This window comes from Hypanus sabinus, chromosome 8, assembly GCF_030144855.1.
Source record: "Hypanus sabinus isolate sHypSab1 chromosome 8, sHypSab1.hap1, whole genome shotgun sequence".
NCBI lineage: Eukaryota > Metazoa > Chordata > Chondrichthyes > Myliobatiformes > Dasyatidae > Hypanus > Hypanus sabinus.
Window position 1 is genome coordinate 10,429,168 of NC_082713.1, and position 22,996 is coordinate 10,452,163.

The 22,996-nt window shown below is 44.2% G+C and overlaps 1 protein-coding gene across 1 annotated transcript; it reads left to right on the forward strand.

Moving 5' to 3' along the window:
- The first annotated feature begins 19,243 nt into the window (after positions 1 to 19,243).
- slitrk2 (SLIT and NTRK-like family, member 2) lies at positions 19,244 to 22,669 on the forward strand. Its single transcript, XM_059976474.1, has one exon. The coding sequence runs from the start codon at positions 19,677 to 19,679 to the stop codon at positions 22,212 to 22,214; it is 2,538 nt and encodes an 845-aa protein (XP_059832457.1). The 5' UTR covers positions 19,244 to 19,676; the 3' UTR covers positions 22,215 to 22,669.
- Positions 22,670 to 22,996: the final 327 nt, after the last annotated feature.

The following is a 22,996-nucleotide window of genomic DNA, read 5'->3' on the forward strand; positions in this document are numbered from 1 at the left end:
AACGTAAAGAATTTTGATCTGATTCAGATTCAGGTTCAATTATTTATTGCATGTATATTGTAACATACAGTGAAATGCATCATCTGCCTTAACAATTAGCACAACCTAAGGATGTGCTGGGGACAGACTGCAAGTGTCACCATACATTCCAGCACCACTATTCCATGTCTACAATGCTCAGCACAACAACACAAGTAACAACAACAATAGCATCAGCAAAACAAACCCCTTTTCTCCCTCCTATCTACTCAAGCACACAGACTGGCCCCCAATCCTAGGACAGCGCAACACGTACAACACGCTGGAGGAACTCAGCAGCTCGAACAGCATCCATGGAGACGAGCAGTCAACATTTTGGGCCAAGACGCTTCGTCAGGTCGTTTCCAGCCTCCAACCTCCAGCAGACTCACAGACATCAGGACCTGCAGACTTGTGGACCCAGGGTTTTGGCCAACTGACTTCAGCTTCTGACTCACCAACTTTGATCTTCAACTTTCACACTTCGATCTTCAGAAATGACCCCAGGACTTGCCGTTAACGGGAACTCGATCTCTATTCCTTGAGCTCTGAACTCATGAGGACCTCTGACCTCAGGTGGTCACTAGCCCTCATGCCTTGTGCTGACATAGCATTCCCTTTACATTCCCATCAATTCCCCAAGGTCCCACCACTCGAGATGTGCGGCATGTGCTGCATGGAGAAAAAAAACATTAGAGACTTTTAAGAGATATTTGGATAAACGTATGAATGTGAGAAAAATGGAAGGATGTGGACATTGTGTGAGCAGAAGCAATTAGCTTAGTCAGCCATTTGATTACTAATTTAATTGTTTTGGCACAACATTGTGGACTAAAGGGCCTGTACCTGTGTTGTACTGTTCTATGTTCTAAGCTCTATCAGCAAAACCCACGGCAGGACACTTCAACCATCCAGTATGGACTGGAATAACAAGAACATCAGGGGCAAAGAAGAGACATTTTGTAAATATGTTCTGAAGAACTTTGTTGATCAGTACTTTTTTGGCCTTGTCAGACTTGTTTTGAGAAAGTAATTTACGACAAAGAGCATGAGTGTCAGCGTAGGAATACTGAAGAAACAGCTACCATTATATCATAAGGTGTCAAACAACTATGAAAAAGGTTTTAAACCACTCCAATGTAAAAGTAGTGAATTGGCAAAGAGGAGAGCAGCGAACAGGAAAATAGAATCAAAAACAATCCTCTAAGAGAACCGGAGGTCTCAAAAATGTGCCACCAACAGTGAGAGAGAAGGGTCAGGAGATTGAATGCAAAGCTTCATACAGGACCAAAAAATATAGAGATTAAAACAGTGAGGAGAAACAGGGAACGAATGACGGATGCCAAGTTAGAGTTGGTTTATTATTTTAACTACTAAATAGGGATGTGCATCATGCCAATGGGGTAACAGGGGAACTGCAGATAAAGCCTGGAAGTAATGTCATGGAATGCAACAGCAATAACTCCCAAGTTTCAGGAACTTCCCTAATTATGTTATAGTGTGTGTCCATTGTTGTAACAGAAAACTGGATTTACCATTTGACCTGTGGATAATAATTTTATTCTGTAATCAGGTCCTAGTCGGTTACTTAATTCAGTCATCTTGTTGTTACCTTAAGCTAATAAAAATGTACTTTCACTGGTGATCTCATCAACTGAGAATGTAAACGCCATACTAAGTTCATGCTCATGTAGATTAGCATTGGCTTGTTTCCCGATGTTCATCAGTTTTGAATAAATCATCTGTTATTTCAAACACTAACACCATGTGATCTTTCAGTTTGCTCTTACATGTGCGAAGAAGACTAAGAGAAAGTCAGGCTAATTTTGAAAAGCCCATAGTGGAAGTTTAAAAAATTCAGAGTACTAATGAGAGAATCTTATAAAGGTGTATCCAAAATGAGTCTATAGAAAGAAAGTCTATAGAAAGTGAACAGGAAAAGAAAGTCTATAGAAAGTGAACAGGAAAATCCTACTCGCTGGCATTCGGAAGAATGAGAGTGACCTCATTAAAACTTATCAAATGTTGAAAGGCCTTGGTAAAGTGGACATGGAGAGGGTACCAGAGCACACAGCCTCAGAATAGAGGGGCGCCCTTTTGGAATGGAGATGAGGAAAAATTTCCTTAGCAAGAGAGTAGTGAATCTGTGGAATTTGTTGCCACAGTTGGCTATGAAGTCCAAGTCATTGTATGTGTATTGAAATCAGAGACTGATAGATTCTTGACTAGACAGGGCATGAAAGGATATGGGGAAAGGCAAGAGATTGGAGCTGTGAGGGAAAATGGATCAGCCATGATGGAATGGTGGAGCAGACCTGATGGGATAACTTCTGCTCTGATATCTAATGGCCTTATGGTTTTATAGTCTTAGGACCATAAGACCATAAGACCATAAAACATAAGAGCATAATTAGGCCATCCAGCCCATCGAGTCTGCTCTGCTATTCAAACATGGCTGATCCTTTCTTCTATCTCCTCCTCAACCTCAGTTCCCGGCCTTCTCCCGATAACCTTTGATGCCATGTCCAATCAAGAACCTATCAATCTCTGCCTTAAGTACACCCAATGACCTGGCCTCCACAGCTGCAGGTGGCAACACATTCCACAAATTCACTACCCTTTGAATAAAGAAACTTCTCCACATCTCTGTTTTCAAAGGGCTCCTCTTCATCCTGAGGCTGTGCCCTATTGACCTAGATACTCCCACCATGGGAAACATCCTTTCCACATCTACTCTGTCTAGGCCTTTCAACATTCAAAATGTTTCAATGAGATCCCGCCTCATCCTTCTGAATGCCTGTGAGTACAGATCCACAGCCATCAAACATTCCTCATATGATAACCCTTTCATTCCTGGAATCATCTCTGTGAACCTCCTCCGGACCCTCTCCAATGTCAGCGCATCAATGTTCATCACAAGGACTCCCAAGCCCATCTGTATCTCAGATTCCTGGATTTTCTCCCCATTTAGAAAATAGTCTGGATATTTATTTCTACCACCAAAATGCATGACCATGCATTTTCCAACATTGTATTTCATTTGGCACTCCCTTGCCCATTCTCCTAATCTGTCTAAGACCCTCTACATCCTACCTGTTTCCTCAACACTATCTGCCCCCTCTACCAATCTTGGCAACACAGATCATTGTCTCAACTGCAAACTTGGCAACAAAGTCATCTATTCCATCATCTAAATCATTTATATATTGCATCAAAAGAAGTGGATCCAACACTGACCCCTGTGGAACACCAGTAGTCATTGGGAGCCACCCAGAAAAGGATCCTTTTATTCCCACTCTCTGCCTCCTACCAATCAGCCATGGCTCTAACCACTTTAGTAACTTTTTCTGTAATGCCATGGGCTCTGAACCTGGTAAGCAGCTTCACGTGTGGCACCTTGTCAAAGGCCTTCGGTAAGTCCAAATATACAACATCCACTGCATCCCCTTTATCCATCCTGCTCGTAAACTCCTCAAACAATTTCAACAGGTTTGCCAGGCAGGATTTTCCCTGAAGGAAACGTTAATATGTGTCAGAAGAAGAAATGGGAGCCAGGAGAGGCTGATACGGAAATTTACTCTTGGGTTTGGCTGAGGTATTCAATGGACTTGAACCAAGTAGCATAATACTGAATGAAGGAGGTATAGAAGTCACAACACCTACACTGCCAGGTTCAGCAACAGTTATTATGCCTCAATCATCAGGCTCTTGAATGAGAGAGGATAAATTCACTCAACATCACTCACCCCTATGTGGGTTGTTCCCACAACCTATGGACTCACTTGCATGGATTCCTCATCTTGTGTTCTTCATATTTATTGTTTAATTGGTTATTTATTATTATTACTTTGTAGTTTGCTTTGTATTTACTGTGAATGCCTGCAAGATAATGAATCTCAGGATTGCAAATAGTGACATATATGTACTTTGGTAATAAATTTACTTTGAGCTTTTGAACTTTAGCAATACTATAAACAGATTGGTTACTTTGCACTAAAATTGGCCCTTTTTTCTTCAGTTTCATCTTGTAACAATTGTGTTTAATTTGTTTTCTTCGTGTGAATGCTAATTAGTACGATCATTCTAGTCGAGTATGACGCTCTCCTAAGGGGTTATTCCCTTAATGGAGAATGCCTGTGCATGACTTTGTTTAATGTGGGGAGGCTGATGCACGCACAGCCACCACATGAACCTCGACGGATTGAGGTCAGGGTTCAGCGGCATGGAGTGCACCACATATGGGGACGCTTCACTGCTGCGGCCATACTCTGCCTTCACTGCTGTGTGATTTGTCATCATCTTCCACCTGAATCGAGTATAATGTTCTTCCAAGGGGAACTTTACCGACGTCTTGTTTGGATCTCCCTTCGTTTGGAACCTTCCCCTTGATCTTGCCATGATAGATGACCCTACCAGGAGCTAAGTTTAAGACAGCATTACTCTGGACATCTCAATAATTCACATGCCTCTCCACCACAACAAGCTGATGATGCCCAGAGAAGGGTGCTAATGATAACATTACAGCAGGTACCTGTGATGCTGCCACATGCAATTTTCTCATTGCATCTGAGCATACATGATAGCGGCCAATATCTCAAATAATTATGAGTTGGAGTAAAGAAAGGATATAGGAGAGCATAGTGACATGATGTCATGAGAGGAGTTTTCCTTCAATGTCAACAACACAAAAGAGCTGGTCATTAACTTCCAGATGTGGAGTGGTACACATGCTCCTGTCTACATCAACGGTGTTGAGGTTGAAAGAGTTGGGAGCTTCAAGTTCTAGGAGTGAACATCACCAATAGCTTGTCCTGGTCTAACCATGTAGATATCACAATCATGAAAACTCACCAACATCTCTACTACTTCCCCATAAGGCTAAAGAAATGTGGACTTGTCCCCTTGAGCCTCACCACAGAAAGCATTCTGCCTGGATGCATTATGGTTTTGTGGAGCAACTGCTCTGCCTGTGACCTCAAGAAATTGCAAAGAGTTGTGGACACAGCTCAGCTTATTACAGAAACCAGCCTCCCCTCCATGGATTCTGTCTATATTTCTCTGTCTTGGTAAAACAGCCAGCCAGTCAAAGAGCCCCATCTCCTTTAGACATTCTTCTCACCTCTCCCATCAGGCAGAAGATAGAAAAGCCTGAAAGCACTTACCACCTGGCTCAATGGCAGCTTTCATCCTGTTGGTATTCAAAGGACACTCAGCAATATAAGATGGGCTCTACCTGCATTGCACTTTCTCTGTAACTGTAACATTTTATGGTGCTTTCAAAGTTCAAAGTAAGTTTCCTATCAAAGTACATATATGCCACCATATACAATCTTGAGATTCAGTTTCTTTTGGGCATATGCAATGCACAACATTGTATTACTGCAATATATTGTAATAATGAATTGATCTGTATAGATGGTATGCAAGACAAGTTTTTCATTGTACCTTGCTACACCTGAGAGTACTAATTTACTAATTTACCAGTTTACATCTACTTGTACATAGGACCATAAACTTGACTTTGACTTTAGTCTTTATCAAGGAAGAAGACGGCACTGGAGTGTCAGCAAAGGAAGATGCCACTGCAATCTGGAGCACCAAGGAATCTGCTGGAGGAACTCAGTAGGTCTAGCAGTATATGATGTTTAGGGTCTGAACTCTACACTAGATTTCATGGTAGTCAGTTTGACTTCTGTGACGAGGAAAGTTCTGGAAAGTTAGAGAGGTCTGGTTTGATTAAAGAAAGCCAGCATGGATCTGCTTTAGGCATTATATGTCTCATTAAATTGTTAAGAAGGCGTATGGTGTGTTGGCTTTCATTAGTCAGGAAATTGAGTTCAAGAGCCGTAGGGCAATGCTGCAGCTTTATAAAATTCTGTTTCGATCACACATGGAGTATTGTGTACAGTTCCAGTTGCCTCATTATAGGAAGAGTGTGGAAGCTTTAGAGAGATTGCAGAGGAGATTTTCCAGGACTAGAGAGTGTGTCTTATGAGGACAGGTTGAGTGAGCTCAGAATTTTCTCTTTGGACAAAAGGAGACTGAGAGGGGACTTGATTGAGGCCAAGAGGCATATATGATAATAAGAAAATGGTTAGAGTGGGACAGCCAGAGACTTTTTCTCAGGGTGGAATTGGCTAATATGAGGGGGCATAATTTTAAGGTGTTGGGAGAGAGGTATAGAGATTATGTCACTGTTGGGCTTTTTACACAGAGACTGGTAGGTGTGTGGAATGGGCTGTCAAGTCGCGTGGCTGAGGCAGATACATTAACAGTGTTTAAGAGACACTTAGATAGGTACATGGATGAAAGAGAAATGGAAGGCTATATGGGATGAATTAATTCTGATTTTAGAGTAGGATAAAGGATCAGCAGATGTTCAAGTTTAATTGTCATTCAATCATACACATGAAACAGCTAAGTAAAACAGTGTTCCTCTGTGGCCAAGGTGCAAAAACAAAGTACATACAGTCACACAAAGCACAGAACATATAGCACTTGTAGTTAAGGTAGCACATTGTAATGAGTTCTTCTGGCCTGTGCAGGGCCCTGGAGAGCATTGGGCACTGAGGTTTTTAGAGCACCTGAATTGGTTAATTGTTGTTTAATAACAGGCATTAACTGTTTGTATTTCCTTGTGTTTTTCTTCAGCGATTCACTCTATAATATGGTCTCCTACTGCCTTCTGCTTAAGCTTGTTAAGTTTGTTTTGACAGACTCAGGGATTCCCTGTTACTTGCATTACTTAGTAGATGCTCAATTCATGCAAATTGCTGGCTCCTAGTTTTGAGAATGTTATTTCCCATGATGTCACTCAGACAAGCTACTGATGCTGTTTTGGAATTGTTATGAATATCAGAGTCAGTCTTTCCTCCACATTTGGGTTCAGATATTGCCGGCATACATTATGACTGAACAAACTGTATGCACCAAAGGGCCTACTCTGTGCTGTACTGTTCTATGTCCAATGCTTTATGCTCCAATTTGATAACGTTTCTCCAAAACTTCAACCTTGTCACACCTGCTTTACACACAGAAGGTCCAGGGTCCAATCCCCAGTGGAACAAGCATTTCTCCAAGACCTCAACCTTGTCACATCTGCTTTACACACAGAAGGTCCTGGGTTCAATCCCCAGTGGAACAAGTGTGAGGTATTGCACTTTGGAAGGACAAACCAAGGTAGAACATACAAGGTAAATGGTCGGACACTGAGGAGTGCAGTAGAACAGAGGGATCTGGGAATACAGATGCATAATCCCTAAAAGTGGCGTCACAGGTAGGTAGGGTCGTAAAGAGAGCTTTTGGTACATTGGCCTTTATAAATCAATACTTTGTATTGAGTGTAAGAGTTGTATAAGACATTGGTGAGGCCGAATTTGAAGTGTTGTGTGCAGTTTTGGTCATCTAATTACAGAAAGGATATTAATAAGGTTGAAAGAGTGCAGAGAAGGTTTACAAGGATGTTGCCAGGACTTGAGAAAGTGAGTTACAGAGAAAGGTTGAATAGGTTAGGACTTTATTCACTGGAGCATAGAAGAATGAGGGGAGATTTGATAGAGGTGTATAAAATTATGATGGGTACAGATAGAGTGAATGCAAGCAGGCTTTTTTCCACTGAGGCTAGGCGAGAAAAAAACCAGAAGATATGGGTTAAAGATGAAGGGGGAAAAGTTTAAAGGGAATATTGGGGAGTGGGTTCTTCACACAGAGAGTGGTGGGAAGTGTGGGATGAGCTGCCAGATGAAGTGGTAAACGCAGGCTTTCTTTTAATATTCAAGAAAAACTTGGACAGGTACATGGATGAGAGGTGTATGGAGGGATATGGGCCAAGTGCAGGTCAGTGGGACTAGGCTGAAAAATATTTTGGCACAGCCAAGAAGGGCCAAAAGGCCTGTTTCTGTGCTGTAATGTTCTATAGTTCTATGGTTTGGAGGCTTGCATGCCTCAATGACCTGGAGAGTTATGTTGTCTAGAGTCAGGGCTTTGTGCTTTGTCTCTTGTTAAGGTCACCATGCCAAACAGGACAAAGGTTAGGGAGAAGACTGAGAGTGGTCTACCAGCCCTCCAAGTTCTGAGGTTCAGCTCAGGGCTAACAACCCCGACCAGTAAAATAAAATTGTTATGGAAATAGCAATGAAGAATCCCTCTGCTTCTGAGTCTGATGGTATTCCTGAGTTTCCACCAGGGACTTGCATGACTGACAGTGAAAACCAAGAAGGCTACTGACATGAGGAAGGAAGCTTGAATACTGACAGAGATGGAGGACCTTCATTGCTGCCCTAAACGTCAGTGGCATAACAGTCAGATCATCATTGATAAAATTGCTTGAGGAAGTAACAGAAATGATCAACAAGAAGACTATAGTCATAGTTGTATAGTTTACTCATTCCCAAAATGGATCTAATAAGATACAAAGGAATATAATTGTGACCAACATAGAAAAAAAGAGGGAATGAAAAGGTTGTAGTGTTAGAAAATTGGCAGAAATGAAGACAATACAAGATTATTTTCAGACTTCAGGAAGTCGATAGTGAAGTTCCCTAGGACTTAGTCCTAGATCAGATATTTTATTTAATAGATGTTAATGATTTGGTCTTGGATATACAGGACACAATTTCCAAATCTGCAGATGATCCAAAACTGGGAGGTGACGTGAAGCATGGGCAGGCTCTTTGTAGACTCCATAGGTGATGGGGATCTGTATTGATAGAAACTGCCTTCTTGAGGCATCATCTGTTGAATGTGTCAATGTACTGTACACGTCACAAATACTGTAATTCAGATCTAAACCTGAACCTAAAGTACTTGGATAGGAAATGCTTTGGTTTATCTGCTTTGTTATTATCATCAAATGTACTAAGATACAGTGAAAAGTTTATCTTGCCTACTTTTTACGTAGATGTCTGCATTGAGCTGGAAATTCTGTCTCCACTTTCTGAGGAGGTTGAGAGTAGTGAGCCCCCTCCATTCTACCCAATTTTTACCTGAAGCACCATTGAAAGTGTCCTAACCAGCCACATTGCCATCTAGTATGGCAACAGACCACATGTCCCTACAAATGATTGTGAGGACTGCTGGTGCCTCTCCTCCACCCTTTAGAAATACGTATCAGGAGTGTTGCATATGTCCTTCGCATTGTCAAATGATCCCTCTCACCTGTCCAACAATCTCGTTGACCCTGTGTCTGGTAATCACCTGCTTCAAGCAGGCTTCAATTATACTGGTGCCCAAGAAGAGCATAGTAACCAGTCTAATGACTATCACCAGGTGGCACTTAAATTCACAGTAATTAAGTGCATTGAGAGGCTGCTTTGAAGCATATTAGCTCCTGCCTGAGTGGTGACTTCAATCCACCGTAATCTGCCGAAAAAGCAGCAACTCTTCAGTAGATTATACCTTACTGGCTTTTCACACAACTCTCGAATATCTGGAAGTAAAGATGCACACATCAGGATGTTCTTTATTAATTACAGCTCAGCATTTAATACCATCATCCTCTCAAAACTGATCAGTAAACTCAATAGCCTCTTGTGCAATTAGATCCAGGATTTCCTCTCTTGTCGACCCCAGTCAGTTTGGATTGGCAAAATCATCTCCTCCACAATCTCCATCAGCACAGGAGCACCACAGAGATGTGAACTTCACCCCATGTTCTACTCACTTTACATCTATGACTGTGTGGCTAAGTACAGCTCCAAGACCATTTTCAAGGTAGCTGATGATGCCACTGTTGTGGGCTGTTATCAAAGATGGTAATGAATCAGCACACAAGAGAGAGACTGAAAATTTGGCTGAGTGGTGTTATAATAACAACCTCTTATTCAATCTCAATAAGACCAAAGAACTGATTGGAGACTTCACTAGAGGGAGAACAGAGGTCCATGAGCCAGTAATCATCATAGGATTAGAGGTGGAGAAGGGTCAGAAACATTAAATTCCTGGATATTACCCTCTCAGAAGACTTGTCCCAGACCCATCATATAAACATAATTGCAAAGAAAGCATGACAGTGCCTCTATTTCCTAAAGAGTCTGTGGAGATTCAACATGTCATCAAAGACCTTGTCTAACTTCTATAGAATTGTGATGGAAAGTGTGCTGACTGGCTGCATTATGGCCTGGTATAGGAACACCAATTCCCTTAACTGGAAAATCCTACAAAATGTGTTGGCGCGTGGCCTAGTGGGCAAGGCATCAGACTAGTAACCTGAAGGTCACTGGTTCGAGCCTCAGCTGAGGTAGCGTGTTTGTGTCCTTGAGCAAGGCACTTAACTACACATTGCTCTGCGACGTCACCGGTGCTAAGCTGCTTGGTGTCCTAGTGCCCTTCCCTTGGACAACATCGGTAGCGTGGAGAGGAGAAGGCTTGCAGCTTGGGCAACTGCTGGTCTCCCATACAACCCTACCCAGGCCCGCACCCTGGAAACCTTCCAAGGTGCAAACCCATTGTCTCACGAGACTAATGGATGCCTATAAAATGTAGTGGATCCGGCCCAGTACATCATGGATAAAACCCTTCCAACCATTGAGCACATCAACGTGAAATGCTGCCATAGAAAAGCAGCATCCACTATCAAAGATCCTCCCTCCTCGGCCATGCTCTTTTCTCACTGCTGACATCAGGTAGTAAATACAAATACCTTAGGATTCGCACCACCAGTTTCAAGAACAGTTACTACCCCTCAACCATCAGGCTCTTGAACAGAAGTGGATAAGTACACTCACTTAAGGACTCATATCTCATTATTCATGCTCGTTATTTGTTGATATTTACTTATATCTGCATTTGCACAGTTTGTTGTCCATTGTTTACAGTTATTCTCCAATAGATTTGTTAAGTATGCCTGCAGAAAAAGAATTTCAGGATTGTGTGTGATGATGTGTATGTACTCTGATAATAAATTTTACTTTGAACTTTGGAATTTGTACCATCAGGCAGGAGGTACCATAGCATTAGGGCACGAACCATCAGAATGGGAAACAGCTTCTTCTCCTAGGCTATGAGAACATAATAAATGTGAGCAGGAGTAAGCTATCTGGCAGAATAGGTCCTTCCCGCTCTTCGTTCCACGATGCTCAGCAAGCCCCCGATTTAACCCTAGCCTAATCACTGGACAATTTACAGTGACCAATTAACCTACCAACCAGTCTGTTTTTGGACTGAAGGAGGAAACATATGGAAGAACGTACAAACACCTTACAGGCAGTGGTGGGAATTGAACGGTCACCTGTATTGTAAAGATCTATTGTAACCACTAACCTACTACAGTTCTTCCAGCATTTTGAGGGTTGCATTTCGATTCTTGTGACACTTTTACCTATGGGAAGTTGGTGAAAAAAGTTAGAGCACATGGATTTGGAAATAACAAGAACTGGTTTGGCAGTAAGATTAGAAGTAAGCAGGTCATACTAATGTGGGCAGGCTGTGAGTAATATGTTACAACGGGGATGGATGCTTAGGCCGTAACTATTCACAATCACTATTAATAATTTGGCTGAGGAGACGAAATGTAACATTTCCAAGTTGCAATGCAGGTGGGATTGTGAGGAGGGAGAAGGATATAAAGAGGTTTCAGGAGGATTACGATGAGCCAAGTGAGTGGGTGAGAACATGGCAAAGGGAATATCATTTGGAAAATGTGAGATTATCCACTTCAGTGCACAAAACAGAATAACATAACAATTTTCAAAGGTGAAAGATTGGGTTTTATAGAGATGAGCGAAAAAAAGTGTTGTACACAGAATTTAGAAGTGTACGGCACAAGAATTTGATTCAAGCATGAGTTGAATAAGGAATGGTGTATTGGTCTTAATTGCAAGAGGATTTAAAAACAAGATTTTTTATTAAAATGATTTACACTCAGTGGATACTTTACTTGTCATTTTCTGAACCTAATTAAGTGGCCACTGAGTGTACGTTTGTGGTTTTCTGCTGCTGCAGCCAACCCCTACCATAGCAAACATCTTCTCCACATCCACTCTCCACGCTATCTAGTAGTTCTTTCAACATTTGGTAGGTTTTAATGAGATCCCACTGCATTCTTCTAAATTTCAATGAGTACAGGCCCAAAGCTGCCAAATGCTCCTCATATGTTAACTCTTTCATTCTTGGAATCATGCTTGTGAACATCCTCTGGACTCTCTCCAATGATAACACATCCTTTCTAAGATATGGGGCCCAAAACTGTTAACAATACTCTTAGTGTGGCCTGACTAGTGTCTTATAAAGGCTCAGCTTTATCTCCTTACTCTAATAGATTTCCCTTGAAATAAAGGCCAACATTCCATTTGCCCTCTTTACCACAGACTCAAACTGTAAACTAACCTGATGGGAGTTTTGCATGAGGATACCTAAGTCCCTCTGCACTCTGATGTTTGAAACTTTTCCCCATTCAGATAATAGTTCACACTATTGTCCCTTTCAGCAAAATGCATTATTATACATTTCTCAACACTGTATTCCATCTGCCACTTTTTTGACCATTCTTCCAATTTGTCTAAGTCCTGCAGCAATCCCATTGCTTCCTTAGCAATACCTACCCCTCCACCTATCTTCCTATCATCCACAGAAAGGCAGAAGAAAGAAAATTATAGTCCAGTTTGACCTCAGTGGTTGAGAAGATGTTGGAGTCAATTGTTAAGGATGTGGTTTTGGGGTACTTAGAGGTGCATGATAAAATAATCCACAGTCAGTATGGTTTCCTCAAGGGAAAATCTTGTCTGGCAAATCTGTTGGAATTCTTTGAAGAAACAGCAAGCAGGATAGACAAAGGAGAATAGGTTGAGGATGTATACTTGGACTTTCAGAAAGCCTTTGACAAGGTGCCACACATGAGACTGCTTAACAAGTTACAAGCCCATGGTATTGCAGGAAAAATACTAGCATGGATAAAGCAGTGACTGATTGGCAGGAGGCAAAGAGTGGGAATAAACAGAGCCTTTTCTGATTGGCAGCTCATGACTAGTGATGTTGCACAAGGGTCTGCGTTGGGACTGATTAATTTTACGTTATATGCCAACGATTTAAATGACAGAAGTGATGGCTTTGTTGCAAAGTTTTTGAATGATACAAAGATAGGTGGAGTGGCAGGTAGTCTTGAGGAAGTAGAGAGGATACAAAATGACCTGTAAAAATTAGGAGAATGGGCAAAGAAATGGCAATGTAATACGGTGTCGGGATGTGTTTGGTCATGCACATTGGAAGAAGAAATTAAAGGGTTGACTATTTTCTAAATGGAGAGAAAATACAAAAAACTTAGGTGCAAAGAGACTTGGGAGTCCTTGAGCAGGATTCCCCAAAAGTTAATTTGCAAGTTGAGTCTGTGTTGACAAAGGCAAATGTAACATTAGTATTCATTTCAGGAGGACTAGAAATATAAGTAAGGATGTAATGTTAAAACTTTATAAAGCATTGTTTAGGCCTCACTTGGAGTATTTTATTGACTGGATGTGGAGAGGATGTTTCCTGTGGTGACAGAGTCTAAGACCTGAGGATTCAGCTTCAGAACAGAGGGTGTCTTTTTAGAACACAGATGAGGAGGGGTTTCTTTAGCCAGAGGATGGTGAATATGTGGAATTTGTTGCCATAGGCTGCTGTGGAGGCCAAGTTTTTATGTATATTTAAGGCAGAGGTTGATTGATTCTTGATTGGTCAGGACGTGAAGGGATATTGGCAGAAGGCAGGAGATTGGGGCTGAAAGGAAAATGGATCAGCTATGACGAAATGGCGGAACAAACTCGATGGCCTAATTCTGCTCAATATCTTAGAGTCCCATTCAAAATGGAGAACAACAGATGTCTGGGCATTAATTGATATGAGTGATGGTGCAGGGCAGGAGCTTTAAGCCAACAAATCCAGACCAACCACAATCACCACCCAGCTAGACCCAATTAACCATTCAAGCCTAATAATAAGGCTTCAGGAGGGTGAAACCACAGAAAGTATCTGGCCCATATGGGATACCTGGTCAACTACTAAAGACCTGTGCTGATCAACTCACTGGAATGTTCACTGTTATCTTTTAACTTTCAATTCAGCTGTCTAAACTATCCAATTGATTCAAGCAGGCTTCAATTATACCGGTGCCTAGGAAGAACACGGTAACCTGCCTCAATGACTATCGTCCAGTGGCACTTACATCCACTGTGACGAAGTGCTCTGAGAGGTTGGTGATAAAACATATCAACTCCTGCCAGAGAAGAGACATCGATCTGCTCATATTTGTCTACTGTCTCAACAGGTGCCAACTAGGTTGATGCCATTTCATTGGCTTTTCACTCAACCGTGGAATATCTGGACAGTGAAGCTGCATACAGCAGGGTGCTCTTTATCAACAACTTGGCATTTAAGAGTATCATCCCCTCAAAACCAATCAATAAGCTTCAAGATGTTGGCTTGAATGCCTCCTCGTGCAACCGGATCCTCAATTTTTTCACTTGCAAACCCCAGTCAGTTCAGATTGGCAACAACAAATCCTCACAATCTCCACAGTGCAGCTGCACCACAAGGCTATGCACTAAACTTCTGCTCTACTCACTTTATCCTTATGACCAAATACAGCTCCAATGCCAATATTTAGGTTTGCTGATGACACCACATTCATTGAGCAAATCAAAGCTGGTGACAAATCAGAACATAGGAGGGAGACTGAAAATCTGGCTGAGCGGTACTACAACTGCAACCTCTTACTTAACGTCCAAGGAGCAGAGTATTGACCTCAGGAGGAGGAAACCAGAGGTCCATGAGCCAGTCCTAATCAGGGGAATCGGAGGTGGAGAGGGCCTGTTATGTCATTCCAGAGGATCCATCCTGGCCATTACAAAGAAAGCACTGCATTGCCTTTACATCCTTAGAAGTTTGTGAAAATTTGGCATGTTATCTAAAACTTTGTGAAGCATCTATAGATATGTGGTGAGGGGGATACTGACTGGTTGCAACATGACCTGGCATGGAAACACCAATGCTCTTGAAAGGAAATGCTGACAAAAAGTAATGGATACGACCCAGTCCATCAGCCCTTCCCACCACTCAGTACACCTACATTGAACACCGATTCAGGAAAGCAGCATCCATCATTAAGGTCCCCTAGCATGTAGACCATGCTCTCTTCTCACTGCTGCCATCAGGAAGAAAGTACAGGAGTCTCAGAACCCACACTACCAGGTTCAGGCACAGTTATGACCCGTCAACTATCAGGCTCCTGAAACAGAGGGAATAACTTCACTCAACTGCTCCCATGATTTATGGATCACTTTCAAGGACTCTTCATCTCATGTTCTCGATATTATTTGAAATATATTTATTGCAGTCTGTCCATCTTGATGGGTGTGGTCTCTCATTGATACTATTGTCTTTCTTGTATTTACTGTGAATGCAAGAAAGTGAATCTCAGGGTTGTATATGGTGACACGTGTGTACTTCGAAAATAAATTTACTTTGAATTTTGAATTCAGTGGTGACCAAGCCTCTGTGAAGTTGTTGTCCCCAGAAGTTTCAACCAAGTGGAAGGCAAGGCTGGAAATTACTACTTTTTTGTACGATTTTCCATTCAAGGGCATTGGTGTTTCCCTACCATGCTATGATGCAACCTAGTTGGCTTGTGGCCAAGTCGTTAAGACGGTCATCTAGTGATCTGAAGGTCACTAGTTCGAGCCTTGGCTGAGGCTGCGTGTGTGTCCTTGAGCAAGGCACTTAACCACACATTGCTCTGCGATGACACTGGTGCCAAGCTGTATGGGTCCTAATGCCCTTCCCTTGGACAACATCAGTCGCGTGGAGAGGGGAGACTTGCAGCTTGGGCATCTGCCGGTCTTCCATAAAAAAAAACTTGCCCAGGCTTGCGCCCTGAAAACTTTCCAAGGCACAAATACATGGTCTATCGAGACTAATGGAGGCCTACACAATGATGCAACCAGTCAATATACTCTCCACCACACATCTATAGAAGTTTGTTGAAGTTTTAGACACTATGCTGAATCTTTGCAAACTCCTTGATTTCTTCATAAGTGCATTTATGTGCTGGGTCCAGGATAGATCTTCTGAAATAAGTGCATTTATTTGTCTGTTTAAAGGAGTGAATGCATATTTTCAGACTCCTGTACCTCTTCCTGATGTTAATATTGAGAAGAGACTGGCTTGGACAATAAAACCATAAGACAGGAGTGCAGAATTAGGGCATTCAGCCCACTGAATCTGCTCAACCATTCAATCATAGTTGACTCTCAACCCTATTCTCCTGCCTTTGACCTTTGACTTTACTAATTAACAAACTAATTACCCTCTACTTTAAATATGCCCAATGACTTGGCCTCTACAGCCATACATAGCAATGAATTGCATGGATTCACCACCTTCTGGCTGAAGAAATTCCTCCTCATGTCTCTTTGAATGGAAATTCCTTCTATTCTAAGGTTGTGCCCTCTAGTCCTAGACTTCCCCATGATTGGAAATATCCTCGCCATGTCCACCCTGTCTAGGCCTTTCAATATTCAGTAGGTTTGAAAGAAATCTTTAATAACATACCCAATGCCAAGGTACTGGGGTGCTGTGTTTATGTTTGCATCAATGTAGAAAGGTGACAAATGTTTTCTAAAAGCTGTCACTCAATTCATCCCAGACTCACAGTGAGACTGGCCAAGACTGTCATCTACTCTTATGGGAGACTCAATGTGAAGGTATCCCCTCCAGGTCAACTCAATTTGGTTATATATCACCATGGCTGATATCAAATCTGGACCCATTTGGCTGCATCTTCAACAAATGACAACTCATCTCTATTCCCCAGGTAATGCACTGGCCTGAGGGATGCCCAGGGAGTAATCACAAAAGTTCACAGTTCTATGATAACGTGTTTCCACATTAAGCTAAATACGAATATACGTAAAAGCTATCAGAACATTGTATGTAATGAATAGAGGGGTGTCCACTTACAGCAGAGATAACGAGGAATTTCTTAAGCCCGAGAGTGGTTAATCTGTGGAATTCATTGCCACAAGCATTCATAGAGGCCAAGTCATTAGGTATACTTAAGGCTGAATTTGAAAGATTCCTGATTAGTCAGGACATGAAGGGTTACATGAACAAGGCAAGAGATTGGGGTTGTGAGAGATCGGCCGAGAAAAAATGGTGGAGCATATTTGAGGAGCCAAATGGTTTAACTCTGCTACTATGTCTTATGGTCTTTTGGGCTCCACAACATGTGACACAAGAGTTTATGCAATGATGGGCATGTAAGTGACAGACATAAAACACTGACATACTCAGCAGGACAGGCAGCAACTGTGGAGAGGAATCAACAGTCGATGTTCTGGGTCAAAACCCTTCATCAGGACTGGAAAGGAAGGAGGAAGAAAGAATAAGAAGGTGGGGGTGGGGTGGGGAAGGAGTTCAAGCAGGAACATGATAGGTTGCTCCAGGTGAGTGGAAAGGTAGGTGGCTGAAGTAAGAAGCTAGGAGGTGATAGGAGGAAGAGATAAAGGGCAGAGGTAGAAGGAATCTGATAGGAGAGGAGAGTGGCATAAAGGACAGGAGGTGGGGCATGGAGGGAGGTGATGAGGTCTGGGGAGAGAAAGGTGTGAGAGAGTTTCCAGAATGGAGATTGGAAATATAGAGAGAGGAGTGGAGGTAGAAACAAAGGCAAGTGATTACTGCAAGTTATAAAATGTTGTACAGGATGCTCTTCTATTCATCATTATAGAACATCATCCTGTACTCACTGTACATACTAGACCACCTGTTCCATCAACACACCTTCCTCCCCAAACAGCCTAGTCACTGTATGTACACCCTGGGAAGTCCACTCATCTAGTAGAAATCTTGTAGGTATTGGACCACCTCTACAGTTACAGAACAACTCCCCCCTTTGATACCAGAGACCCCCTTGTAGAAAATGGACTCTTCCCTCCACCTCCCATCCATCATAGATGCTTCATGAATCGCCCTCACCTACCAGAGACCCTGACTAGAGTTACGAGACTGCACTCCTGGGCCTCCCTGGGGATACTGCACCCCAACTTTGCCCTGTAGATATTGCACCCTGGTCCTCCCTGTGCATATTGTACCCTGATCCTTCCTGTCTGTATTGTACCCCAGTGCCTCCCCCCTTTTGGATATTGCACCCCGGCCTTGCCCTGTGGATATTCCACCCTGGATCTGCCCTGTGGACATTGCACCCTTGTCTCACCCTGCGGATATTGCACCCCACTTTGCTCTGTGGATATTGCTCCTCGGCCTCTCCCTGATCATGTTGCACAGCAGGATTTTCCTTTGGATTCTGCACCCCAGCCTCAGTCTGTGGACATTGCAACGCACCTCTGTCCTGTGGATATTGCACCCCAGCACTGTAGATACTACACTCACTGCCCAACTACATTATGAATTAAAAGAGAGTGCAAACCCCAACAGCCCGCAGTTTTTTAGAAACCTCATTCTAAGTTAGAACTCACCGTATTTACAAGTCCAAGCAGCACACCATATTTCCTGGCTGTGGATGGTCTGCCTTGCCGAGGTTATAGATCATAAGAATAGTAGAATCAGGCCATTCGACCCTTCTAGTTAGCTCTACCATTACGGTCGATTTATTATTCCTTTCAGCCCCATTCTCCTGAATTCGCCCGTGACCATTGACACCCTAATTAATCAAGAACCTATCAGCCTCCACTTTAAATATACCAAATGACTCGGCCACCCCTGGCAATGAATTCCACAGATTCGCCACCAAATGGCTAAAGAAATTCCTCTTCATCTCTGTTTTAAATGGATGTCCTTGTATTCTGGGGCGATGCCCTCAGATCGTTGACTTTCCCGCTACAGGAAACATCCTTCCCACTTCCATCATCTAGGCCTTTCAATAGTCGATAGGTTTAAATGAAATTCCTCTTAATTCTTCTAAACTCCGGCAAGTGCAGGCTCAGTGCCAGCACTCCTCGTGTTAACCCTTTCAATCCCGGGGTAATGATCGTCACCTCCTCTGGACCCGCTCTAATGCCTGCACATCCTTCCTCAGAAGTTCGGAAAAGGTTTTATTCGGGGTGCCTGGCGCCTGAAATTGCACCTCGCTTCGCCCTTTGCAGAGTTAATGGGACGGCGGGGAGGTTTCAGCGCGCATGACGTGACCACTGGCAGGCGACTTGAAGGGGGAGGTTTAAGCGCAAACTCTTCGCCGACAGAGAGCGATCCGCTCCCAGCTTTTCTCTCCGGCTTCATTCTGCGGGCAAACTCTAAACTGTTCAGCGAGAAACGCGAAGCCAAGCGTCGCTCTCCGCCAGCTCGGGAGTGCGGAAGCGAGCGCCGGAATAATCGCAGAGACCCGCGAAACCTCCCGCAAATTGTTCAGCAGACTCTGCGGTCAGGGGACAGAAAGATCGCCTCGATAGAGTGTGCCCTTCCCTGCACCGAATGCCAACTGCGGAGCGCCGAGCTTCTGCGCTCGGTATGAGGTGAGAAGCGAACATGGAACACAGGAATGTAGACCTTGAGATGTGTCGTTATTTCTTATTTTAACATGCAAGATCGTTTGGAGAAAGTGGGAGAAGCTCCCTGCATCCCTCCTGCAAGCTGAAGTTATTGCAGCCTTGACTATAAGCGGGTTTCTCTTTTTTGAATTTAAGATTTAAAGGTGTCGTGGAACTTCTGTCGGGTGGGGAGGCGGTAATCGGAAGATGTTGCGCTCCGTCCTGGTAATGAGTGTGTTTGCAATGACTGGTTTTTCCTCCAAGACCCCGTCAGAGAACCGCAGAAGTGCCAAAGATATTTGCAAGCACCGATGTGCGTGCGAGGAGAAGGAGACGATGCTGAATATTAATTGCGAGAACAAAGGCTTCACTAAGGTTAGCTCGCTCCAGCCGCCACAGAATCGGCTCTACCAGCTCTTCCTGAACGGGAACTCTCTGAGCAAGCTGCCTCCCAAAGGCTTCATCAATTTCACCAATACAGTGACACTGCATCTGAGCAGCAACGGGCTGCAGGAGATCCGGAACGGCGCCTTCCAAGGACTGGCCACGCTGAAGAGATTGCACTTGAACAACAACAAACTGGAAGTGTTGAGAGAGGAGACCTTCCTGGGCTTGGAGAGTCTGGAGTACCTTCAAGCAGATTACAATTACATCAGCATCATAGAACCGGGCACATTTAGCAAGCTGAATAAACTGAAGGTACTCATCTTGAACGATAACTTGCTACCCAGTCTCCCCAACAACATCTTCCGTTTCGTGCTGTTGACTCATCTCGATTTAAGGGGGAACCGGTTGAAGAAGTTGCCCTTTGCCGGGGTGTTGGAGCATATTGGCGGCATCGTGGAGATCCAGTTAGAGGAAAATCCTTGGAACTGTACCTGTGACCTGATCCCGCTGAAGGCTTGGCTGGATACAATCTCCTTCTTCGTGGGTGAGATGGTCTGCGAGACTCCCTTCAGACTTCACGGGAAGGATGTGACCCATCTGAACAAGCAAGACCTTTGCCCCCGCAAGAGCGCCGTCGACTCCAGCCTGAGGATCTTGCGCCCCTCGCTGGTTGGCTCCCACCTGCCCCCCACCACTGGCTCGTCCCTCAGCCCGGCCAAACCCACCCTGCGAGGCGGCAAGGCTCAGCGGCAGCCCAAGAACCGCGCCCGGGTCACCCCGAGCCCGAACGGCCGGCAGATATTCGGCCCCATTATGGTCTACCAGACGAGGTCGCCCATACCGGCCGGTTGCCCCTCCATCTGCTCGTGCACCGTCCAGAATTCGGACAAGGCGCTGAACGTGCACTGCCACGAGAGGAGGATCAGGAACGTCACGGAACTGCAGCCCCGACCTTCAAACTCAAAGAAGCTCTACCTCACGGGCAACCTGTTACCCCTTGTGCAGGTGAGTGACTTCGGGGAGTACGGGGCATTGGAGCTGCTTCACTTGGGCAACAATCGTATCTCAGCTATACAGGACGGCGCCTTCCGCAACCTCAGCAACCTCCGCAGGTTGTACCTTAACGGGAACCATATCGAAAGGCTGTCGCCCGCTCTGTTTGTGGGTCTGGAACGGCTGCAGTACCTGTACTTGGAGTCCAATGTCATCAAGGAGATCCTAGAAAACACCTTTCATTCCCTGGGTAGACTGAGCTTACTGTACCTCAACAATAACCTGCTGCGGTCCCTGCCCCCCAGTGTGTTCGCCGGTACCAACCTGACCAGGCTGAACCTCAGGAATAATTATTTCCCGCACCTGCCCGTGAGAGGGGTTTTGGACCAATTGTCTGTCGCTGTCCAGATCGACCTCCAGGAAAATCCCTGGGAGTGTGACTGTCCCATCCTGGCGCTGAAGGCATGGCTGGAGCAATCTCGGGTTGGGGTGGTGATCACTGAAGTGGCCTGCGAATCCCCCGCGAGGTTGGCCGGCCAGGCGCTGAGATCCCTCAAGGATGAGGAGATCTGCTCGGAGTTGCCTCTTCACAGCTCCCACGAGGTCACCCGCAACCCCAATCTCCCGCAGGACGACGCGGAGCCTCCCAGTCCCGGGACGGCTCAGTCCAGCCCCGTGCCCCTCTCCGTTCTGATCTTGGGCCTACTGGTGGTTTTCATTCTCAGCGTCTGCTTCGGGGCCGGGTTGTTCGTCTTCGTGTTGAAGCGGCGCAAAGGCAGCGCAAGTGGTCCGAGCGCCGCCCCGAATAACCTGGACCTCAACTCCTACCAGCTGCAGTGCGGGCCATATGGCTCTGAGCCCGGGGAGAAAACAGAGGCACACGTGTATAATTATATCCCTCACCCCGTGGGCCAAATGTGCAAGAACCCCATCTACATCCAGCGAGAAGCGGAACAGGTTACCTACTACCGAGACCTGCCCGATCTGAGTTTCAGTAGTTTGCAGGCGAAGAAGTCACAGCACTTGGGCAGAACGCCCTACTCCATTAGCACTGTGGAACTACTGGGGCCGCAGCCGCCCCGACACACGGACTCCGTCTACCAAAACCTCGGCGAACGGCGGAAGGCGCTGCCCAGCGGTCTGAACGCCCACTACACCTTCTGCACCTTGCCCAAGCGCCAGTTCGCCAGCTCGTCCCAAGGAGCCCGGCACCAGGAACAGGACAGGCTAAACAAAACGGTTTTGTACGGGACCCCGAGAAAACAGCCGACGAAAAACGACAATCTTTCACTCCAAGCCAAGCCCCACACAGAACCAGACTACCTCGAAGTGTTGGCCAAACAAACTGTCATTAGCCAACTGTAGGACAGTGAGAGAAAGTAGACTTTAACTACTAGACAAATACGTACAGGATGGGTTATTCTAACTAGACTTAACTTCGCCTGAGCCATCACTCCGGGTGAGCTTCAGAACCAACGTCTTTTTCTCCAGAACCCCACTGAATTCCCGTGATCAAGGAGAGCAGTATTTTATAATTATCGGACGTGGCGTCGGTTGCTACACCGACTTCATAATTGCCACAAACACACACGATATCCTTTTGTTGAATTTAGTTGTTCTTTGAAGTTAACCATTTGCTCTTATTGTGTAAGTTCTATGTTTAAAATTTCCAAAGACTTGACTTCAAAACAAAATAGCCAGCTATATGTAGAATATATATAGCACAGAGGGGTCAATTTTTGACTGAAGATTTTAGTTATTCTCCTTTACTGGATATTTCCCTTTTGACGTTTGGGGGTCCATTTGCACTGTAAACTCTCTGCAGCTCTTCACAGCATTGTATCTTGGGAGCGAAATGCTTCCAAGTGATTGTATATATATCGTATTAAAACACAACAAAAGTGAGTTGGATTACTGTGTTGGGTTTATATATTAAAACTAATTTTGTGAGTGTGTTAGGGATCAAGCAATTGATGCATACAGTTATTTCATCTATTTCAACAAAAAGAGATATTTTGAAATATGGGTCAAAACCAAAAAAAGATTTGGTGTCAGCACATTAATTTTCTATTCATTTATTTGGATCTGGACTTGACTGGATTTGATGTCTGTCCCTAAATACCATTGACTAGGTGAGCTGTCTTCTT